The 19,797-nt window shown below is 34.3% G+C and overlaps 1 protein-coding gene across 4 annotated transcripts in view; it reads left to right on the forward strand.

Annotated features, from left to right (window-relative positions):
- LOC115216482 (EVI5-like protein) overlaps positions 1-19,646 on the forward strand; it is a 331,037-nt gene extending 311,391 nt beyond the window's left edge. For all 4 annotated transcript variants that reach the window (XM_029785910.2, XM_029785902.2, XM_029785918.2 and 1 more), the window contains 4 exons: positions 8,070-8,216; positions 9,536-9,631; positions 11,181-11,267; positions 12,437-19,646. In XM_029785910.2, the coding sequence (XP_029641770.1) occupies positions 8,070-8,216; positions 9,536-9,631; positions 11,181-11,267; positions 12,437-12,754 (648 nt within the window). In that variant the 3' untranslated portion in view covers positions 12,755-19,646. The remainder of the gene's footprint in view (positions 1-8,069; positions 8,217-9,535; positions 9,632-11,180; positions 11,268-12,436) is intronic.
- The last annotated feature ends 151 nt before the right edge of the window (positions 19,647-19,797 follow it).

The following is a 19,797-nucleotide window of genomic DNA, read 5'->3' on the forward strand; positions in this document are numbered from 1 at the left end:
ACAAGTGCATTGAAGTCAGAGGATCCCCAACTTTGAAGGATTTTAGGGTTTTGTACTTCTTTAAAATTAATAAATGTCTCTCCTGAAAAAGTTTTAAAACTTTCATAATGCACTTTGTATATATACATACACACATATATACATACACACATTTGAATTTATATCATCCTTAAAGATGTGATATAAAGGAGATTTGGTTGTTGTTTCTGGCATATCATCAACCATAAAGAGGCTCCTTTGTTGGCAGTTGTGATTGACAATAGGTTGTGGTTTTTAGCCCCCTTTGGTATGAACCTACTTGAGACTGCTGCTGTTTCTTTTATACAAATATCTTGTTTTTAAAGAGATCATCTAAATTTCATTTTATGTTCCAAAAACCAGCTTAATAGTGGCCAAGTTATTTTCAAAATTAATTGGAACCAAGGTAATGTATTTCAACAGAAATATGGTAACAAAAGGGTTAACCAGGTGGACATGTCATACTCAGACTGCATGGATTCGAAAGTTTTTTTACTAAGATCTGACTCAAGAAAACCACTAGAATAGTAGGAAACCAGTAATGGTCTACATTAGCAAATAGTAAGTACTTCTAACTGTAGATGTGGCTGCGTGGTTAGGAAGCTTGCATCCCAACCATATGCTCTTGGGTTCAGTCCCACTGTGTGGCACCTTAGGCAGCTATTTTCTACTATATCCCTAGGCCAACCAAAGCCTGTGAATGGATTTGGTACACAGAAGCTAAAAAGGTCCCATCATGTTTATAGATTCAAACACGCACACACACACAATTATTTCTTGCTGCTCTTTGTACATCCTCTGCACTCAGGGCCCACATCTCACTATCATGCAGCATCATAGTTTTTAAAATCCATGTCTGTAGCCTCTTTGTTTTGACACAGGTGTCATGCAGTCTGCAGTTCACTTTCAGGCAGAAGCCCTTTGTTGTCTGTAATAATGGTATCTCCTTACAGTAAGGTGGCAAGCTGGCAGAAACGTTAGCATGCCAAGTGAAATGCATAGCAGTATTTAATTTGCCGTTACATTCTGAGTTCAAATTCCGCCTAGGCCGACTTTACCTTTCATCCTTTCAGGGTCGATAAATTAAGTACCAGTTATGCACTGGGGTCAATATAATCGACTTAATCCATTTGTTTGTCCTTGTTTGTCCCCTCTGTGTTTAGCTCCTTGTGGGTAGTAAAGAAATAGGTACCTCCTTATGCTTTTTTTTCAACCCATTCTTGCCTTGGCTACTGTACTTTCTGAGCAACTGCCTCTCCTGCAGACTATGCTACCACCTAGGTAACAGAAGCCATCAACTATCAAACCAGCAGGGCACTTAAGAGAGTCTATTTCTGGTGGACAACATAAGGAGCTTATACCTATACCTTTTCTGCCTGTTGGGCAAAGTTATTTCCCTTATGATACAGGAGTCTTGTCTTCTTTCCTGCATAGCATCACTTTAATCTTCACTAAATTTTCCTTGAGTCCTCTTGATATTAAGTTTAACTTCCATGCCTGGGTAATTTCACTATAGGTTCAGAAAGAAGAACCACATCATTAACTAGTTAGAGATCCCATGGGCAACCAATCTTAAATTCCTCCAGGATGGACTATAGGACTATATTGAATAGAAGGGGACTGAGGATTGAATCTTGATGGACTCCTATTCTCAGGCTAAATTTATTACGGAAACTGAATTTGTTACTGAATGTATGTGAATATATGTATATATATATATATATATATAATGGGAAGGTTTACAAAAATAAACAAAAGACGAAGGCAGGTGGAGTACAAACAAACAATTGTATTAGTATGGCGCTCAGGAATAGAATATATATATATATATATATATACTACAAAATTAGAAAATGGAGAAACATACTTAAATCAATAAAACATCAACTAACAGATGATACCCAATCAATACTTTATTGATATGTAATGGTGTAATAAAGTATTGATTGGGTATCATCTGTTAGTTGATGTTTTATTGATTTAAGTATGTTTCTCCATTTTCTAATTTTGTAGTATTAATTTACGGTAATATTATTACCTTTGCCCATATAATACAATAGATGAACTAATTGCTTGGCAATTTTTAACATCTATGTATTAGTCTTGTTGGGTACCTATCTAGCAGTATATTGGATATATGTTATCCCATGGTGGGTCGAATTTTTCAACCCCTATCTCATTTTATATATATATATATATATACACACACACATTTGGGAGAATATTATCTTGGTTGGCAACAGAAAGAGCATCCACCTGCAGAAAATCTGCCTCAACAAACATAATCCGACCCATGCAAGCATGGAAAAGTGAATGTTATGATGACAGCAATGAAATATGATCAAAAGGTTTGGTGGTGGTTGCTGCAGAGAGACCGACAATTAGTGTGTGAAAACTTTCATTCTTCTGGATATGGGATCTTTTACAATAATCAATAGTGTGTCCCTATTTTGATGCATGCAGTGTCATCTTTGCCTTTTTACTTTGCTTTTTTTCTTTTTTTTTTTTTCACACTTGTTAATTCTGGAAAGAGGGGCAGTAGGAAAGACATGCAGGGTTAGGGTAGATTCCAGAGGGATGTTAATTTAGGGAGAAAGGATTGGGTATAGAGATTAATGTGGGGTTAGAGGGCAGGTTGGATGCAACAAGAGTAATGAGAGACAGGGAGATAAGAAAGGAACAGTGACACCATAGTGATAGAGGCATTTTTTGTTTACTTGCAGCTAGAAGTTCTACTAAAGCCTACTTACCTTTTCAATTCAGTTAAGTAGTTTTTTAAGAAGATTCTAAGATGAGTCTTAAAACATATGACTGTATCTTGTAGATTACATTTTGTAGTCAGCATCAACTCTTTAATGAGTTCTTTTCTTCATTTGAAACTTTAAAAAAAGAAAAAAATTGAACTGCTACCTGGCATCCAACAACAGTAAGAAAGTCAGAAGTCATCACAAAGTACAGGTGCTTATTACTCTTTCCAAGGTACTAACTACATAATGACTGGTCCTTTGGACAGCATATAATATATCAGTAGTGTTGCTGAACTCAGCATTAAAAGCATAAAAAAGTCAGTCAGTTATATAATGTCCCAACTGCTTATGCTTTTACCCTTACACCTATTTACTGCGTAGTAGATTGGATCATTATTAACACTTGAGCCAGCACTTGATCAACTCAATCAGCTAAAACTTGTTATCCTCATCAACTGTAAATCTGAGCAGATGAAGAAAATTTAATCTTCCCTGTACTCTTTTATTTGTTTAAGTCATTTGACTGTGGCCATGCTGGAGCACCACCTTTAGTTGAGCAAATCGACCCCAGGACTTATTCTTTGTAAGCCTAGTACTTATTCTATCGGTCTCTTTTGCCGAACCGCTAAGTTACAGGGACGTAAACACACCAGCATCAGTTGCCAAGCGATGTTGTGGGGACATACACAAACACACACACATATACATATATACGACAGGCTTCTTTCAGTTTCCATCTACCAGATCCACTCACAAGGCTTTGGTTGGCCCGAGGCTATAGTAGAAGACACTTGCCCAAGGTGCCATGCAGTGGGACTGAACCCAAAACCATGTGGTTGGTAAGCAAGCTACTTACCACACAGCCACTCCTACACCTATAGGTTAAGATTAATTCTTCTTCAAACATCTTATGTATGAATTTCTTGGAAAATTTCTTAGACTTTAAAACCTTTCCAGTAATATTGAATTCTAACTACATTCACACAAGGCTGCTTACTTCAACTTACCCCAGTGGGAGGAAAATTAGAAGTCACTCCAGTGGAATTTGAACCTGTTTGGCCACTTTAATATTGATTTCTGACTTCAGGCCACACAATTTTGGAATATTGAGGTGGTACAGCAGCTTAAATTGACCCAAGAATTTTTGACTGCTTCCTATTTTACCAATACCAGAAGAATAAAAACAAAGCCAAATTAAGGTTTTATTTCTAGAAAACATGGTAGCATGCTTCTAGAAAGTTCTTTTCTATTTTAGTAATGGATATATTAGTTGATGACAAGTTTTCATCTAAAGGTCAGTTTGTATATATTAAAAATGGAATAAGTCAGCTATCAGTATTTGTATTGGTGAATTATGTTTATTGCTAATCATCTCACACAACTGCTTTGATGGTATTGTAACCACACATCCTTCGCCTGCAAGCATGTTAACCATTACAAAACAATCAATACTGCTCAATCTGTTATTTAAAACATCATTATCATTATCAGCTTTTCTATGCTGGCATGTGTTGGACAGGATCTTATTTGAGGTTACTTCCTCCCTAGAGGGATCAGAACAACGTCTTACTTTTACATTATATGTTGGGGGTATGGCTTCTACAACTGGATGCCTTTCCTATTGCTAACTACTTTACAGAGTGCACTGGGTGCATTTTATCATAGCACAGCATTAGGAAGATTATCTTGTCTCTAGGAAGTCCAGTCCTCACTATCCTACAGGGTCTCTGTCCTTTCACTAACAATTTTACAGAGTGTACTTGGGGCATTTTATTGTGGCACCAACACTAGGAATGTCTGAAAAGACTTCTATGTCCTACATTGTTTCTTCTCATCTGTTCTCTGGCACCAGAGAGATGTATATCTCACTCACAGCAAGTCTTAACAATAGTTTTATTATAGTTAATTATCAGAAAGTTGATCTACTGTATAAATCATGGTGAATCATGACCAGGTAAAAAAAAAAAGTATTGTAATCAAATGACTCTCAGGTAACCAAATGACAATACAATGTGTATGTGTGTATACACACACATTTTAGTTCAAGTAAGTGTTTGCAGTCCTCATAAACTTTGCAGGTCTATCCACTACATTCGTGAGGTTGATGTTTAGCCTGAATTTCTACAGGTTGTTCTTGCTATCTAACTGCATGTCAACTCTGATTAAGCAGACATGTGATCAAGCATTCTAGCCATGGCCATTTCATCTGGGGGATTTTCTCCACTCACATCTCATACTACATTACCCAATATAGTTTGAGCAAGATTTGGCTGATGTTTTGCATAGGTTGAAAGACTTCAATTGAGAATAAGGTCTTAGAAAAAATGTTTCAAATGTAGAGTTTTATGAAATAAGACTCACCAGGCTTGTAGAGAAAAGACTGGAGAATCAGGTGGTCATGGATGATAACCAGCAATGTAGAATTCAAAAGCACAAGTGACAGTTTTCATGGTCTAAATAAAGCATGGCCAACTGTTTTCAAGAAGCAAGTCACCTGAGACATACTTCATCATAAAATGGGCTGCACTACAAAAAGAAAAAAAAAATTCATGGTAATTTTTCATTAGGCATGCCATTCAGAAAATCCCACATGCCACTGTTTGCTTATGACTGGTATAAATAAAGATTAAATGGATTAAAAAGGCATAGGAGTGGCTGTGTGGTAAGTAGCTTGCTTATGAACCACATGGTTCTGGGTTCAGTCCCACTGCGTGGCACCTTGGGCAAGTGTCTTCTACTATTGCCTCAGGCCAACAATAACATTGTGAGTAGATTTGGTAGACGGAAACTGAAAGAAGCCCGTCGTATATATGTATATATATGCGTGTGTGTGTTTGTGTGTCTGTATTTGTCCCCCTAGCATTGCTTGACAACCGATGGAGGTATGTTTATGTCCCCGTTACTTAGCGGTTCGGCAAAAGAGACCGATAGAATAAGTACTAGGCTAACAAAGAATAAGTCCTGGGGTTGATTTGCTCGACTAAAGGCGGTGCTCCAGCATGGCCACGGTCAAATGACTGAAACAAGTAAAAGGATAAAACGAGTAAATAAACTGAACGAAGTAGGAGTAATATTGCATATGAAGAGGGGGGAGAAAGAGTAATATAAATTAGTTGAACCAAGTGTTTCATTGTTTGTTTTTTTTCTTATTTTTATTACCAAGGTTAACTTCAAAATACTTATACTGATTTATAATGGTGATTTGGAAGTGGTGAGTAATACTACCTGTGGTGGTTCTAGAGATGGGGAAAATGTTTTAGTGAAGCTTCTCCTTTACCACTGACGTGTGCATATTTCACCATTAGTTATTTGGGTGCATCTCTCTTCTGCAAACTGCTTGGTGCTCTAAAGTATGTGTATTCACCTCTCAACACACTTCATTCACTCCTGGAACTCGTATACATTTACTGCACTGTACCACATTGTATACATCAAACTTCACCTAATATACTACATCACACTCAGTACTCTACACTTTACTCAGTATACCTTACTCAGTTGAACCACAAGACTTTGTAGGCAATGCTGTTGCACTACACTCAGTAGACAACCCTTAACTCAAGAAGTCATGTGGTTGCTCAAGAAATAGCAAGCTGGCAGAAACGTTAGCATGCCGGGCGAAATGCTTAGCGGTATTTTGTCTGCCACTACATTCTGAGTTCAAATTCCGCCGAGGTCGATTTTGCCTGTCATCCTTTTGGGGTTAATAAATTAAGTACCAGTGACGCACTGGGGTCGATGTAATCGACTTAATCCGTTTGTCTGTCCTTGTTTGTCCAATCTGCGTTTAGCTCCTTGTGGGTAGTAAAGGAAAGAACTGGATTCAAGAGCAAAACGTATTCAAACAACACAGCAACTACAACTGATACATGCCTGAAGTATAGTGTACACCTGTGTCATAAGCTTCCACATACATGGCTGGTTTGTTGATTGAATAACTGTAAGAAACCATCAAGCAAGCTGATTTAATAAACAAATTTACATTCCTGTTTGATACATGCAGCCATCATGTTTGTCATTTTAAACTTGCACAAATGAAGTTGATGCTTGCTAATTTTCAAGTCCTTTTAGATTAGATCAGCTTTCATAAGATTAGCTCAGGAAAATATCAGTTGTAATAGGAAATATCTAAACAATGATCAGAACTATTCTTAAATCAAAGTAATGAGCTATAGTTGAATAAGTTGGCACATAGGTGCAGGAGTGGCTGTGTGGTAAGTAGCTTGCTTACCAACCACATGGTTCCAGGTTCATTCCCACTGCATGACACCTTGGGCAGATGTCTTCTACTATAGCCTCAGGCCAACCAATGCCTTGTGAGTGGATTTGGTAGACAGAAACTGAAAGAAGCCCGTTGTATATATGTATGTGTGTGGATGTGTTTACGTCCCCGTAACTTAGTGGTTAGGCAAAAGAGACCGATAGAATAAGTACTAGGCTTACAAAGAATAAGTCCTGGGGTCAATTTGCTCGACTAAAGTTGGTGCTCCAGCATGGCCGCAGTCAAATGACTGAAACAAGTAAAAGTAAAAGAAACAAAAGTGAAGCCATCATAATAATTCCTGACAAATTACTCAATACTACAGATATTCCTTGAGAAAAAATTACATCAATTGAATGGATTCCACATTTATAACTCTGTCCCACCTTACCTACAAATCTGAGCATTGTACCAATGTAATAGATCATTTTTATTATAGTCACTGTCATTATCCACTTTAACCCTTTAGTAGTTAAACCGGCCATATCCGGCCAAAATATTTAATCTGTTTTATCTTCAAACTGACCAGATCCAGGCTCTCACACCTACCCTACAATGTTATTCTACATTAGGTAATTACACCATCAAGATCTTGAAGACTTGAGATAATGCATGATTAATTCAAATCAATGTGAATCAATAAGCATTATGTTTGATAGAATAATCAGAAAACTAAAGGGTTAAAGAATGAGTTGCCCATTTTGGAGTAATCTTTGAGCCAGTTTTATCCAATGCCAATGCATGTTATGTGTTTTATAGCTAGCCTTAGTTGATCTGATTTCCAATATAGAAAATAGCTGCTCTCTACTCACCAGAGATTAATGACAACTCCAAATTACTTGATTGACCATAATAATTCTATTGAGTTAGTGTAGCTGTTGTTGTTAGCTAGCCTTAGTTGATCTGATTTCCAATATAGAAAATAGCTGCTCTCTACTCACCAGAGATTAATGACAACTCCAAATTACTTGATTGACCATAATAATTCTATTGAGTTAGTGTAGCTGTTGTTGTTATCTGTTTGTCTTTTCATTTCACTGCAGAATCAAATTTGTACCAACCAAATCAAAAGGATGGATGGAGAGAACAAACTGTTGAAAGAGAAGATTCTAGAAGAAGAAGATAAAGAAAAGATGTTACAATTAAGTATCAAAGATCTGAAGAGAGAAGGGGATAATCTTGCATCAGAAGTGAGTAGAATCTTTTTTTTTTCTCTTTAACTTGTGATTTGATAATTTAGATCAGTGGTAAACATTAACCCTTTTTTTTTTATGCCTATGAACCCCTTAGATTCCTGTTTTATTCTACTGAACCTTTATAGCCATTCAATGTTTAAAAAAAAATGCCATTATATTTTTATGATTAAATATTAGGAATTATATAAAAACTGTTAACCCTTTCATTACCAACCCGGCTGAAACTGGCTCTGGCTCTGAGTACAAATGTCTTGTTTTCATAAGTTTTGAATTCAAATCTTCCACCAAACCTTAGTCACAATTTATGTTCCCAACACTAGCTGAATGATAACTAAGTTATTTTACTAAATTCTTTGTTACATTTAAAGTAATTGAAAGAAACACAGAGCATCTCAAAATAAATACGGTAATGAAAGGGTTAAACTATTTTGTGTACTGTGGAAAGATAAACAATTTATTGCACATAAATTTTAAGAACTACTAATCTAGATGTTTACAGATAACTTTTGTTGCTGTCATTGCTTGAAAAAGCAGACTTATGACTAAAGGAATTGTAGCTTTATTTTTTATTCATCATCATCATCATCGTTTAACGTCCACTTTCCATGCTAGCATGGGTTGAGCGATTTTAACTGAGGGCTGGCGAACCAGATGGCTGCACCAGGCTCCAATCTTGATCCGGCAGAGTTTCTACAGCTGGATGCCCTTCCTAACGCCAACCACTCCGAGAGTGTAGTGGGTGCTTTTTACGTGCCACCGGCATGGTGGCCAGTCAGGCGGTACTGGCAATGACCTTGCTCAAATCTTTTCACACATTCCACCGGCACAGGTGCCAGTAAGGTGATGCTGGTAACGATCACGCTCAATTGGTGCCAGTTAGCCGCTCTGGCATTGATCACGCTTGGATGGCGCTCTTGGCACCCTACTAGCACAGGCACAAGTGCCAGTAAGGCGACGCTGGTAATGATCACATTCAAATGGTGCCTTTTTATGTGCCACTGGCACGGAAGCCAGTTAGCCGCTCTGTCAATGATCACACTCGTATGGTGCTCTTTGCACCCTGCTAGCACGGATGCCAGTCATCGAATTTATTATTATTATTGTTGTTATTATTTTTATTTTTATATACTTTTTTTTGAGGTTGTATATCCATGACTACATTAACCATGGTGTCCATTTTTCAAGATGATAGGGTGTGATATGAGAGAGATATGATAGCTATTTCTACTATATCTAGCTGGTTAAACAATATGTAGAATTATATTTTACTGTTATTGTAACATATAGATTTATGTTTCACTGTTGTTTTATAGCGAAAAGAAGATCTCATGATGTTTAGAATTAAAGAAGCTGAGGCTGCACAGATGGTGGGAGAACTGAAGCAAAAAATTGCTCATTTAGAAGTACAGGTAAGCGTTGTGTACATTTGTAGTTGAATTCACTGCTATATTTCATTTAACACAGTGTAACATATTGACTCAAATGAGTACCATTGAAGAAAACATTTTTAGATGTACCACCAGCTATATGGCCACTTGAGTTGTTGGAAATAGTAGCCGGTGCACCTTCAAACCATCTTGAAAAGTGGTGAACACATTGGATAATGGTGAAAAAGATGAGATTATCCTGGCTGGAATGCCTTCAATCATACATTTTCTATATAAGGGCTAACCTGGAGTTAGACAACCGCAATAGCTATTACGATAAGCAAACAACAAAACGTTATATGATTGCTCAACTCCAGCCAAATCTTCTTTAAATGATACTCTACTATAATAATTAATAATTGACATTGGGTTGTGTGATCCATGATGTATTATGACTAATGAAAGTTTGAGATGGTCACAATTGGAACACCACTAATTCACAGTGCTGTGGCTAAAGTAGAAAACACTTGTCTGAAGTGCCATATAGTGAAATATAAGTTGAGACTATGTGCTGGCCAAGTGAGCTCTGTATATATACACATGCACACATAAGCGCACATATTTATCTTATTACTTTTTAGAGGTAGAGAGAATAGTATCACTAGATCTGACTAAAGACTCTGATTTTTTGTTAAGGTTTAATTAGAAATTCTTTAACAATTTTCTTGCTTTCTTTATCATAGTCAACTCATACTGTTTCGATAATTAGTGTGATGCCTTTAGTATGTAAATATCATTATCATCATCATTGTTTAACATCCGCCTTTCATGCAGACATGAGTTGGACAGTTTGACAGGAGCCAGCGAGCTAGAAGACTACCCCAGGCTACTGTGTCTGTTTTGGCAGGGTTTTTTATGGCTGGATACCCTTCCTAACACCAACCACTCCACAGAGTGGACCTAGTACTTTTTATGTGGCCCCAGCACAAGCAAGGTCGGTTTTGGCAAGGTTTTACAGTTGGATGCCCTTCCAAACTTCCAAATGCCAACCACTTTGTAGAGTGGACTTGATATATTGAATCATTTTCTGGCCCAGGTGACTTTGTCGATATGTTATTGGATTACTAACTTATGTGTCTTGTGTTGAAATTCACATAGATGTTGTTGTGCCACTTCACTGAAATTTTTAACTCTATATCCTTCAATAGAGAATAAATAGGTGATAATACGTATCTTGTTGTGACATTATAGCCAGCGTATGATTTATTTCCTATATGCTTGGTCTATGAAACCAGTGTTAAACATTGGTTTTATCTTGCATACTAAATCTCATGCACTAGATCTATACTTTTTATGTAGCTCATTATATATATATATATATATATATATATATATATATATATATATATATATATATATATATATATATAGGGAGGTCAGGGAAGATGACTGAATCAATCAGACTTACTTTAAAAAGCTTAGAACTTCCCTTTTCTGAGTTTTCAGATACAAGAATAACAGAAATAGAAATTGCTTAGTTTACATTATTGAAGTAAAGCTAAACGATGATTTATGTTTTTTCTCCATGCAGAAAGCTGAACTGATAACATCCAGACAACTGATGGTAAAAGGAGGAACGCAAGACTTAGAGAACAAAATCTATGATCTTCAGGATGAGGTAAGTCTAAAATGCAAAGTATTGAAGTTGTCTCCCTTTTTTTAAAATTATTGTTGCAATTCTGTTCCATGTCATCGTTATTAACAGAAATAGCAAATAGAAAAGTGGATGAGATGGTTTTGCTATTTTCGTTGTTTGCATAAGGATCTGTTTAAAATAATTTGTTTATCCTCACATCCCCCCTTCTCCACACGCACACACCCAGAATGCGAAAAAAATAAACAAATAAAAGACACAGGTACTAACAGTGTAATGTACAAACCCATATACACGCACTCAAGATACACATGCAGACGTTGTAAATGCATACACCAATAGTGATTCATACCACAGAAAGACAAAATGGAATAGACAGGACAAGACCAGAGAGAAGAGGAGACACAAGGAACATAAAGTCATTGAAGAGGTCACAGGAATGTGACAAAAAACTCTGACAAATAAACTAATAATAATAATAATGGTCAAATAAATTATGTGTATGCTTATTAATAATAAATAAATGCACCCTTTTAAAACCTAGCCAGGCTCATGGGCCCGGTTTCCATGGCGTATGTGTTCCCCAGCTTGATGGGACACCACTTCATCGCAGGATTACTCATTTTTGCCAGCTGAGTGGACTGGAGCAACATGAAATAAAGTGTTTTGCTCAAGAACACAACGCGTCGCCTGGTCCAGATATCGAAACCACAATCTTACGATCATGATGCTGACACCATAACCACTAAGCCACATGCCTAAACAAATGGCAATTCCCAAATATAGCAATATCTGTTTCAACACATAGTTTAACACCAAGAATCTTGCAAAACAAATACATGAGAAAATTTTTATTCGTTTCTTTTGTGCTTTGAATGATTCTTTAGAAGCGGAGGGATATTACTCAAGGCCTAGAGTTGGGGAAAATCAGATAAGTTTTAGTTGTGCAGCCACTTAACCTCACATCTATCCTACCTTATCATTAAGGTTTACCACAACAGCTTACATGGGTTCTTTTTCTCCAAATTTATATATTTGCATGTGAATTTTTCATTCCTAATTTTACAATTGAACAGACTTCTTACTTGCTATCCACTATGGAATGTGAGTGCTTACCTATTTTAAATTAGGCAAACTCTCACTAATTCATTCTATTTTCTTTCATTCATTTTTGTTCTATTTCAATTCTACAGGTATTGCAACTAAAAATGGACCATGGAAAAGGTTTAGAAACTGCTACTATGGTTGGTAGTTTCATGAGTGTTGGTGGAGATGATGAAGAAATGAGAGAGCTGATGGATTCTGAGACACTCAACAGGACATTAACTGAAATTATTGAAGGCAAATCTGACACTTCAGCTCATTTGAATGGCTTTCTTGACCTGAGCCCCAACAATACAGACTCTGAATCACAAAACAATGAAACTACCGGTGAAGATGACAGCTTGGCTGTCCTGGAGAAAACTGTACAATCTTTTGAAAGGTCATTAGAAGATAAATCGGCTGTTTGATGAAGCTTGAAATGAAAAGCAGAACAAAACATGTCAGTTGTCTCAAGAAAATAATGGCTACTATACGGGTTCCAAATCTGAAAGAGAGCTGTGAATAGCTCTTAGTGCCTAGACCTGTAGATTTACACAAAATGCAACAACCACCACTATTACTACTACTACTACCTGCAAAAGAAAAAAAGAGTATGAAATTATTCAAAAAAATAATGGAAGTTCTGATGTAAATCAAGACATTTTCTTTTCCTATACAAGATATTTATTATGTGAAGCGACATGAAAACAAAAAAAAAAAGGAAACAATATAACTTTTCACTCTTCATATCAGCTTTATTTATACTGTTCCCCAAAACCAGCAGTTAACTGGTAATTCCAAACCAAACACAGCTACATCTTCCTCATCAAGATTTTTTTTTTTTAATGTTTAAAGCATTTTTATACCTGCTGGTATTTGTTGAAAGCTATTTCAGAAGAAAATTATTAGTTTGTATACTTTTCTTTTTGAAGACCATTTTAATTGTTAATTATTAATTATGTTTTAACTCGATGTCATATTGTAAATGTTTTACATTTGTATCTTCATGTCAGTATTGCAGTGAATGTGATGTATAATAGTATGCATGGATAATATGTCTGTATTTTGTGAGTATGTTACACTTCAGAAGTTGTATATATGTTCTGATATATTCCCATATTTCTCTACAGTGTATATTCTGAATTTTATAGTAAACATCACCTTCTGAATACCTTGTGGATAGTTGATGAATTAAATGAAACATTATTGGTGATTGTTTACATATAGAAGTGTATGTATGTGTGTTTATATGTTCGTGTACAAATGAAAGAAAAATGTACTCCTTATCAAAAGAAGATTTTAAAATTTATTTGAAAGTGTGACTTCACTCTCTCACTACTCTGAGTTTCCCTGCTATGAGTATCACATCATAGCAGACGGAATAGTGGCAGAATGAAGCCTCAGTTTTAAGTAAATGAAGATATATATACATATATATATCACAACCAAAGTTAATTGCCCAATCTAACAAACACAGCAGACCAAGCAGGCACAGTAATGTGTTTGCTATGCACTTGTTAGTACTAACAGGTCATCAGAACTTTGTCTTGATACCAGCTTGTACTGCATTCTAAGCAATAATATCTGTTATTTTTTCCTTTAGGACTTCTCTTTACTTGAACCTAGTCTTATAGGGTGAAATACTAATTTTCTGTTCTTTCTGCAGGAATAAGACAAAGATATTGCAAAGGTGTTAACCATTTTCTCCTATGAGCAATACTATAGTGAAAGTATGCCAATGACTTTTTGACTGGTGTAACTATACAGTAAAGAGCCACTTTATTGCCTTTGCAAAAAGGAATGTATTTTGAGACGTGCTTAATTCATTCCTCTTCTAGAGCCAGTGAAGCAAGGGACACTTCAAAATAATGGCTATTATTACCTTGTAGCAGTCTCAGCACCTATGGGCAATGTGAAACAATTTCCAGGCTAAAAATTACGATTGGTTCATACAAGCCAGCAAGCTGGATAATGTCATACATGTTTGTAATATAAGTATGTGTGCATGTGTGTGTATGCATCGATAGACAGACAGACAGACAGGTAGATTTATATATATATAAAATATCACTTATTTTGTGGAATAAACTTTAGCTGGTGTAAATACAATCCTAACTAATTGTATTTACATACAATTGAATTTTTTTTTCTTGTAAGGTAAAAATTAGTACAGTATTTCATTTAATAACATAACATCTAAAGACAAAAAACTTAGAAAAATACAAAGTGAAATAGTTAGAAAAAAGTGTTTTGGGGTGGATGCGAATGTGAGAAAAGTGAGAGAGAGAGAGAGACTTTTTATGTCAGTTTTTGGTTGTTGAATCTTTAATCTATACTGTTGCTCATTTGTTATTAACATTTCATTTAGAAAATGGCACCCTTACTTTACTGTTGAATACCCACCTATTCCCTAATTGAAACCCAAATCCTCCCACCAATAAAGGCCTTTACAATAATTGTTAACTTAGCTATACACACACACACACACACACATATATATGTAAGGCATATTTTCTATCATTCTAATATAGGCATCTATAATTAAGAATCTTTATAAGATCAAATAGTCGACTGAATATGGAACTGAAGTATTGACAACTCTGAGCTCTTGAGGTCAAGTTTACTATATACATTTAGTTATGTATTTGAACAATATAATTGATTCTACATGCTTTAATGTGTAGACTAACATGTATTTAAAAGACTACATGATATTCACATGGAAATTAGTTATGGAACTTGACAGTGACTGTATGATTGTAAGTATACGGTTTGATGTTAAACAAGAAGACATAAAGATTGACATCCAAAGGCAAAATCTAAGGAAAGTAAAATAAATGTAAACGATTCCTAGAATACCAAGGGCCTCGTAAGGGCTGATGCCTTAATGCCAGTTTCGTTATGCAAAGCAGTTAAATCTCCATGGATAACATTTCAGAAAACTTGGTGTGTATTCTTGAAAGCTAGGTGGACAAGGACATTTGATTTTACATGCCAAAGCATGTGCAATCATAGTCATTGTCAGTTTTGCTTCCATAGCTAATTTTTCTATGGATACCATGTAGCTTTTGCATGTATTATAATTTCTTTAGACTGTTAAACATAGATATATCGTACAGCCATAAGCATATCATATTTAGGTCTACATAAAATTTTACCTTTTGTTATACCATGTTTCAGACTATTTATTAGACGATCCTTTAACCTTTTAATGTTCAGATTATTCTGTCAAATGTAATGCTTATTTATTCACATCATGGAATTAATCATGCTTTATCCCATAGCTTTGTTATTTTGATGATGTGATTGTATATTTTGGGATTGACATTGTAGGGTAGGCGTGAGAGGTTGGATCTGGTCAGTTTGAACATAAAACATGTAGAATTTTAGAGCCAGTTTAAAAGCCAAAGGGTTAAATGATATGAATAAGTCTAAATGCTATACAGTCTTTCAAATAACATATAATATGAACTTTGCATACTATGTTTTGGTCTGTTTATTCAGCCTTTAAATACCAAGTTTACTTACATATGTATAAATGACCTCCTTGCACAACATATTTAGGTATCTATTGACATATATTTCTTGGAAGTATATATGTGTGTGTGTGTGTGTGTGTATCAACAGGAAAACTAAGTGCCATTCAGTTAAAATAACCCCAAAACGATTTTCCAGTATATATCAACACACACAAACGTGTTTTTTCTTTCTAGTAATCATTCATAGACATACACATATTCATCTGTACATTGTTGATTGTATTAATTGTAATATACAAACATTTAAATTATGTATACTTATTTTATCAGCCTTATTGGCTGGCAGGATCTTGAAAAAGTAGTTGACCCCTTTTTTTTTTTTTTGCACTTTGTTTTGTGTTTTTTTTATACTCAATCATTTGTGTATTAATTCAACTGATTTATTAATTCAAAAATCCCTGCTTTGATGAAAGAGATTTGTTGTAAAGAAAAAAAAATGTATAAATATTTTAAAAATCGAACAAAAATCATTGAATTTATAATTGCAGTTTGAAATAAGCTGGGCTCTGATTTTAAACTTTTACAAAACAATATCACCAAAATACTCTATTCTTACATTGTTTTTTTTTTTCTCTTTTCATATTTTTTTGTTTTTTAAATATAAAATTTCTGGGTGATGGAGTTATCTAAAGCTATAAAGCACCACACTGAATGCTTTACAGCATCTATTTTTATTTTATTCATATTTTGAACTGAAGACTGTGTCTTTCTTAACATCCCTGAGGTTAATGAAATAAGTACCAGTAAGATGTTTTTTACCCAGTTCAATCAACCATACCTCTTCCTTACAAAAATTAGAATTCTACCTAGTCACAAAAAAAAAAAAAATTCCTTGTATAAATGTCTTATGAAATGTTAGATTAATTTCAAAAATCAACAGTGGCACTTTTGTTCATATTCTTTTTACGTATGTCATGTGTCAAGGTTAAAAACCATTTCTTTAATGCATAAATTATTGAACAAAATATACAAATTATACAGCAGGCCTAACATAGCACTCAGTTTAGCAACATTACCTGATTCTTAGATGCCTTTAGTAAAGTTCACTTAATTATTTCCAATTCTGGGATTCAATCTTACCAAACTGGAAAGCCTACAAAGTTCATGGGCACTTTCCTTATTCTGATTACCAACTTATAAAATTATCCCAACATTTTTTTTTTTTTTTTAGCTTGTCACTAATATTCTTAATTTTATTTATTGTATTGTTTTTAATATCTGACAAGCTGGACTTGATCTTAGCCCTTTAATGATCTGATAAAAAGTGATGTAAACATTTGACAGGATTTGAACATAGAATATCTAGTTTATCAATCAATGCTCAAGTATTGAGACATTGTTTTACTGCCTGTATAGCTTTTCATTTGATTGTTATCAGGCCGTATATGAGATTGGTTTTATTTTCACCCTGTCATCATCATTTAAATATCAATGAAATTAGTTGATACAGAAAATGTGATTTTTTTTTTTTTTTGTCAAATGTACATAAATTCTTGTAATCTATATACACTGGCTTCTGCACTCACATATGGATGTTAAAAAACATGTATAATTGTAAAATGAACTTATTTACTAAAAATAATATAAATGTAAGCTGTACTAAATCCAACTTATAATTTCTTGAAGTAACTCAGTATCTCCTGCTGTATTAAACAAACTACTTCTGTAAATTTCAATATTTCAAAGATGTAAAAAGACGAGTTACATGTCACATTATGTACAGACCAATAATTTGTTGTGAATATTCTGGAATTTGACATTCTAAAAAAAAAAAAGATGTTATTTAGGGTTTTTTTTTTTTTTTTTTTTTTTTTAAAGTAGCATTCAAATAACCTTATACAGGCCTTTGTTTTCCTGAATTAAAAAAAAATGTATATATCATGAAACATTTAGGAAAAAAAAATGTAAACAGTTGTTGTCTTTAAAAATCATAAAATATAGCAAAAAGAGAAGAAAAAAAATGGATGATTTTTTTTTTTTTTCACTCTTAGTTTCAGTATAGAAGAAATGTCTTCCATATTTGTTGACAAAACAGCATTCTGGGTTCTTTTTCAGCCAGAAGGCAGACAATCTGGCAACTGAATTTTACAACGAATTTTTTTTTTTTTTCTCTAAAAGTTGTTAAATTATGTTCCTTTATATGGGAAGAAAACTGAAAATTGATAAGTGGGGGAAATTGTTGGGAGGAACTGCTGTTGAAAATCCGATCCTTTGACAGTTCAGTTGTCATCAATGTATTATATCAGAGTGCAGCCATCTTCCTTAAGTTATTTAACTACTGCCAGCATGGAAGACAGACGTTAAATGATGAAGCATTATTGTATACTTCCTTTGTCTCAACTATGAGAATTTTAAAATGGGTAGCGGGGATGTTATTTTATGACTCTTAAGGAATATTCATTGGCAACCCCTAGATCAAGTTATAGAAAAAAGGTAGGCTCCAGAGGGCATACAGATTAGTTGTTTGAGAATGTATTTTGCACAATGAGATTGGATCTTTAAGCCTCTACCAGTTTAATGTATTCAGCATACCATTATAGAGAATGGTCTTAACTGATATACTGTCCTTAAAAGTCAATATTATCACTTGCATTGTGCATGGTGACAGCCAAGCAGTCTAAAAGCTTATTTTAGCATAAATACCATACTTTTCATTTACCTTGTTATAACATATACATACATAGCTTGTTTTCTAGAAGTACCCAATAAACCTAAAGCAGCCGATGTTTTGTTGCCAATCATTGGCAACCTTCTGCAGTGGGGTTTTTTTTCCCACAAACCTGCAGATTGCAGTAACAACAGGTCAGTTTTTGCCTTTCACCAAATTGAAATGGTTTTCATGTGTTGTAACTGTTTCTGATCATAAAACAAAACTGGTTTATTGTTCAAACTGGAAAAAGATTAAAATTTGGAAGTTATATTTGTTACATACAAACATATTAGATGTTTATAAATATGCACATAATTACTGATAATTCATTTGGATATAAAACATCTTGTTTTCAGATTATTTTGCTGCTTTTCAGCTCATTAGCTATGATTGGGGGAGTAGAGGGAGAAACTTAATCTGCTGCAATGTTAAATTTTTTTTATTTTAAAATAATGTTCTAACCTATTATTAGTTGACTAGCAAATTTTAACCAGTCAAAAAAAAAAAAAAAGTAAACTTAGTTCTCAGCATACAAGTCTTCCTGTTAACTCAATGTTATTCATTCAATTCTTTATATTTCCAAAGCATTAAATTTCAGAATGAGATAATGACATTCATAGACATACTGAAATATCTGACATTGTGCCAATTGATGTTAAACTGAAATAAATGTTAAAGTAACAGCATTAATTAAACTGTTCCATCTTCATCAATGCTGGAGTAATATTTCTTTAAAACAATGAATTGTGAAAATTAAATTCCACCCCACTACCCTCGTTTATTATTATTACTACTATTAGATATGTTCATCCCACCAAAAACCTTGGTAATTTTTAAATATAATTTTGTTGTTTTTGACAACTTCACAAATTGTTTGTTTTTTTTCTAAATATTATTTATTTATGAGGAACTTAGAAAACTAAATGTCATTCTGGATCAGTCTTGAAAAAAATGTATTCATAATGTACAACTGGTTTTAAATAATTGAAAGAAGGAAAAAAAAAAAATGAATCTCTAAACAAATGTAAGAAAGATTAACATGTTTGAAAAGTTCAAAATTTCCAAAGTTTGTAGAGACTTGTAAATAATTATTTTGTTGCAACTTGTAAAATAAAGCCAAAGTGATACAGCTCTCAGTCTTGTTGTTCTTTCAAATCTGCATTAAAATGTTGTAGGCATTTCAGGGGATAGCTCTCAGTGGATAGACTAAAAATGGCCTTCATAGAGAAAACTGTCCCTGTTCCCACTGCAGACAATACATGCACAGCATTACAAACACGGC

Source organism: Octopus sinensis, linkage group LG1, assembly GCF_006345805.1.
Source record: "Octopus sinensis linkage group LG1, ASM634580v1, whole genome shotgun sequence".
In the NCBI taxonomy this organism is placed as follows: domain Eukaryota; kingdom Metazoa; phylum Mollusca; class Cephalopoda; order Octopoda; family Octopodidae; genus Octopus; species Octopus sinensis.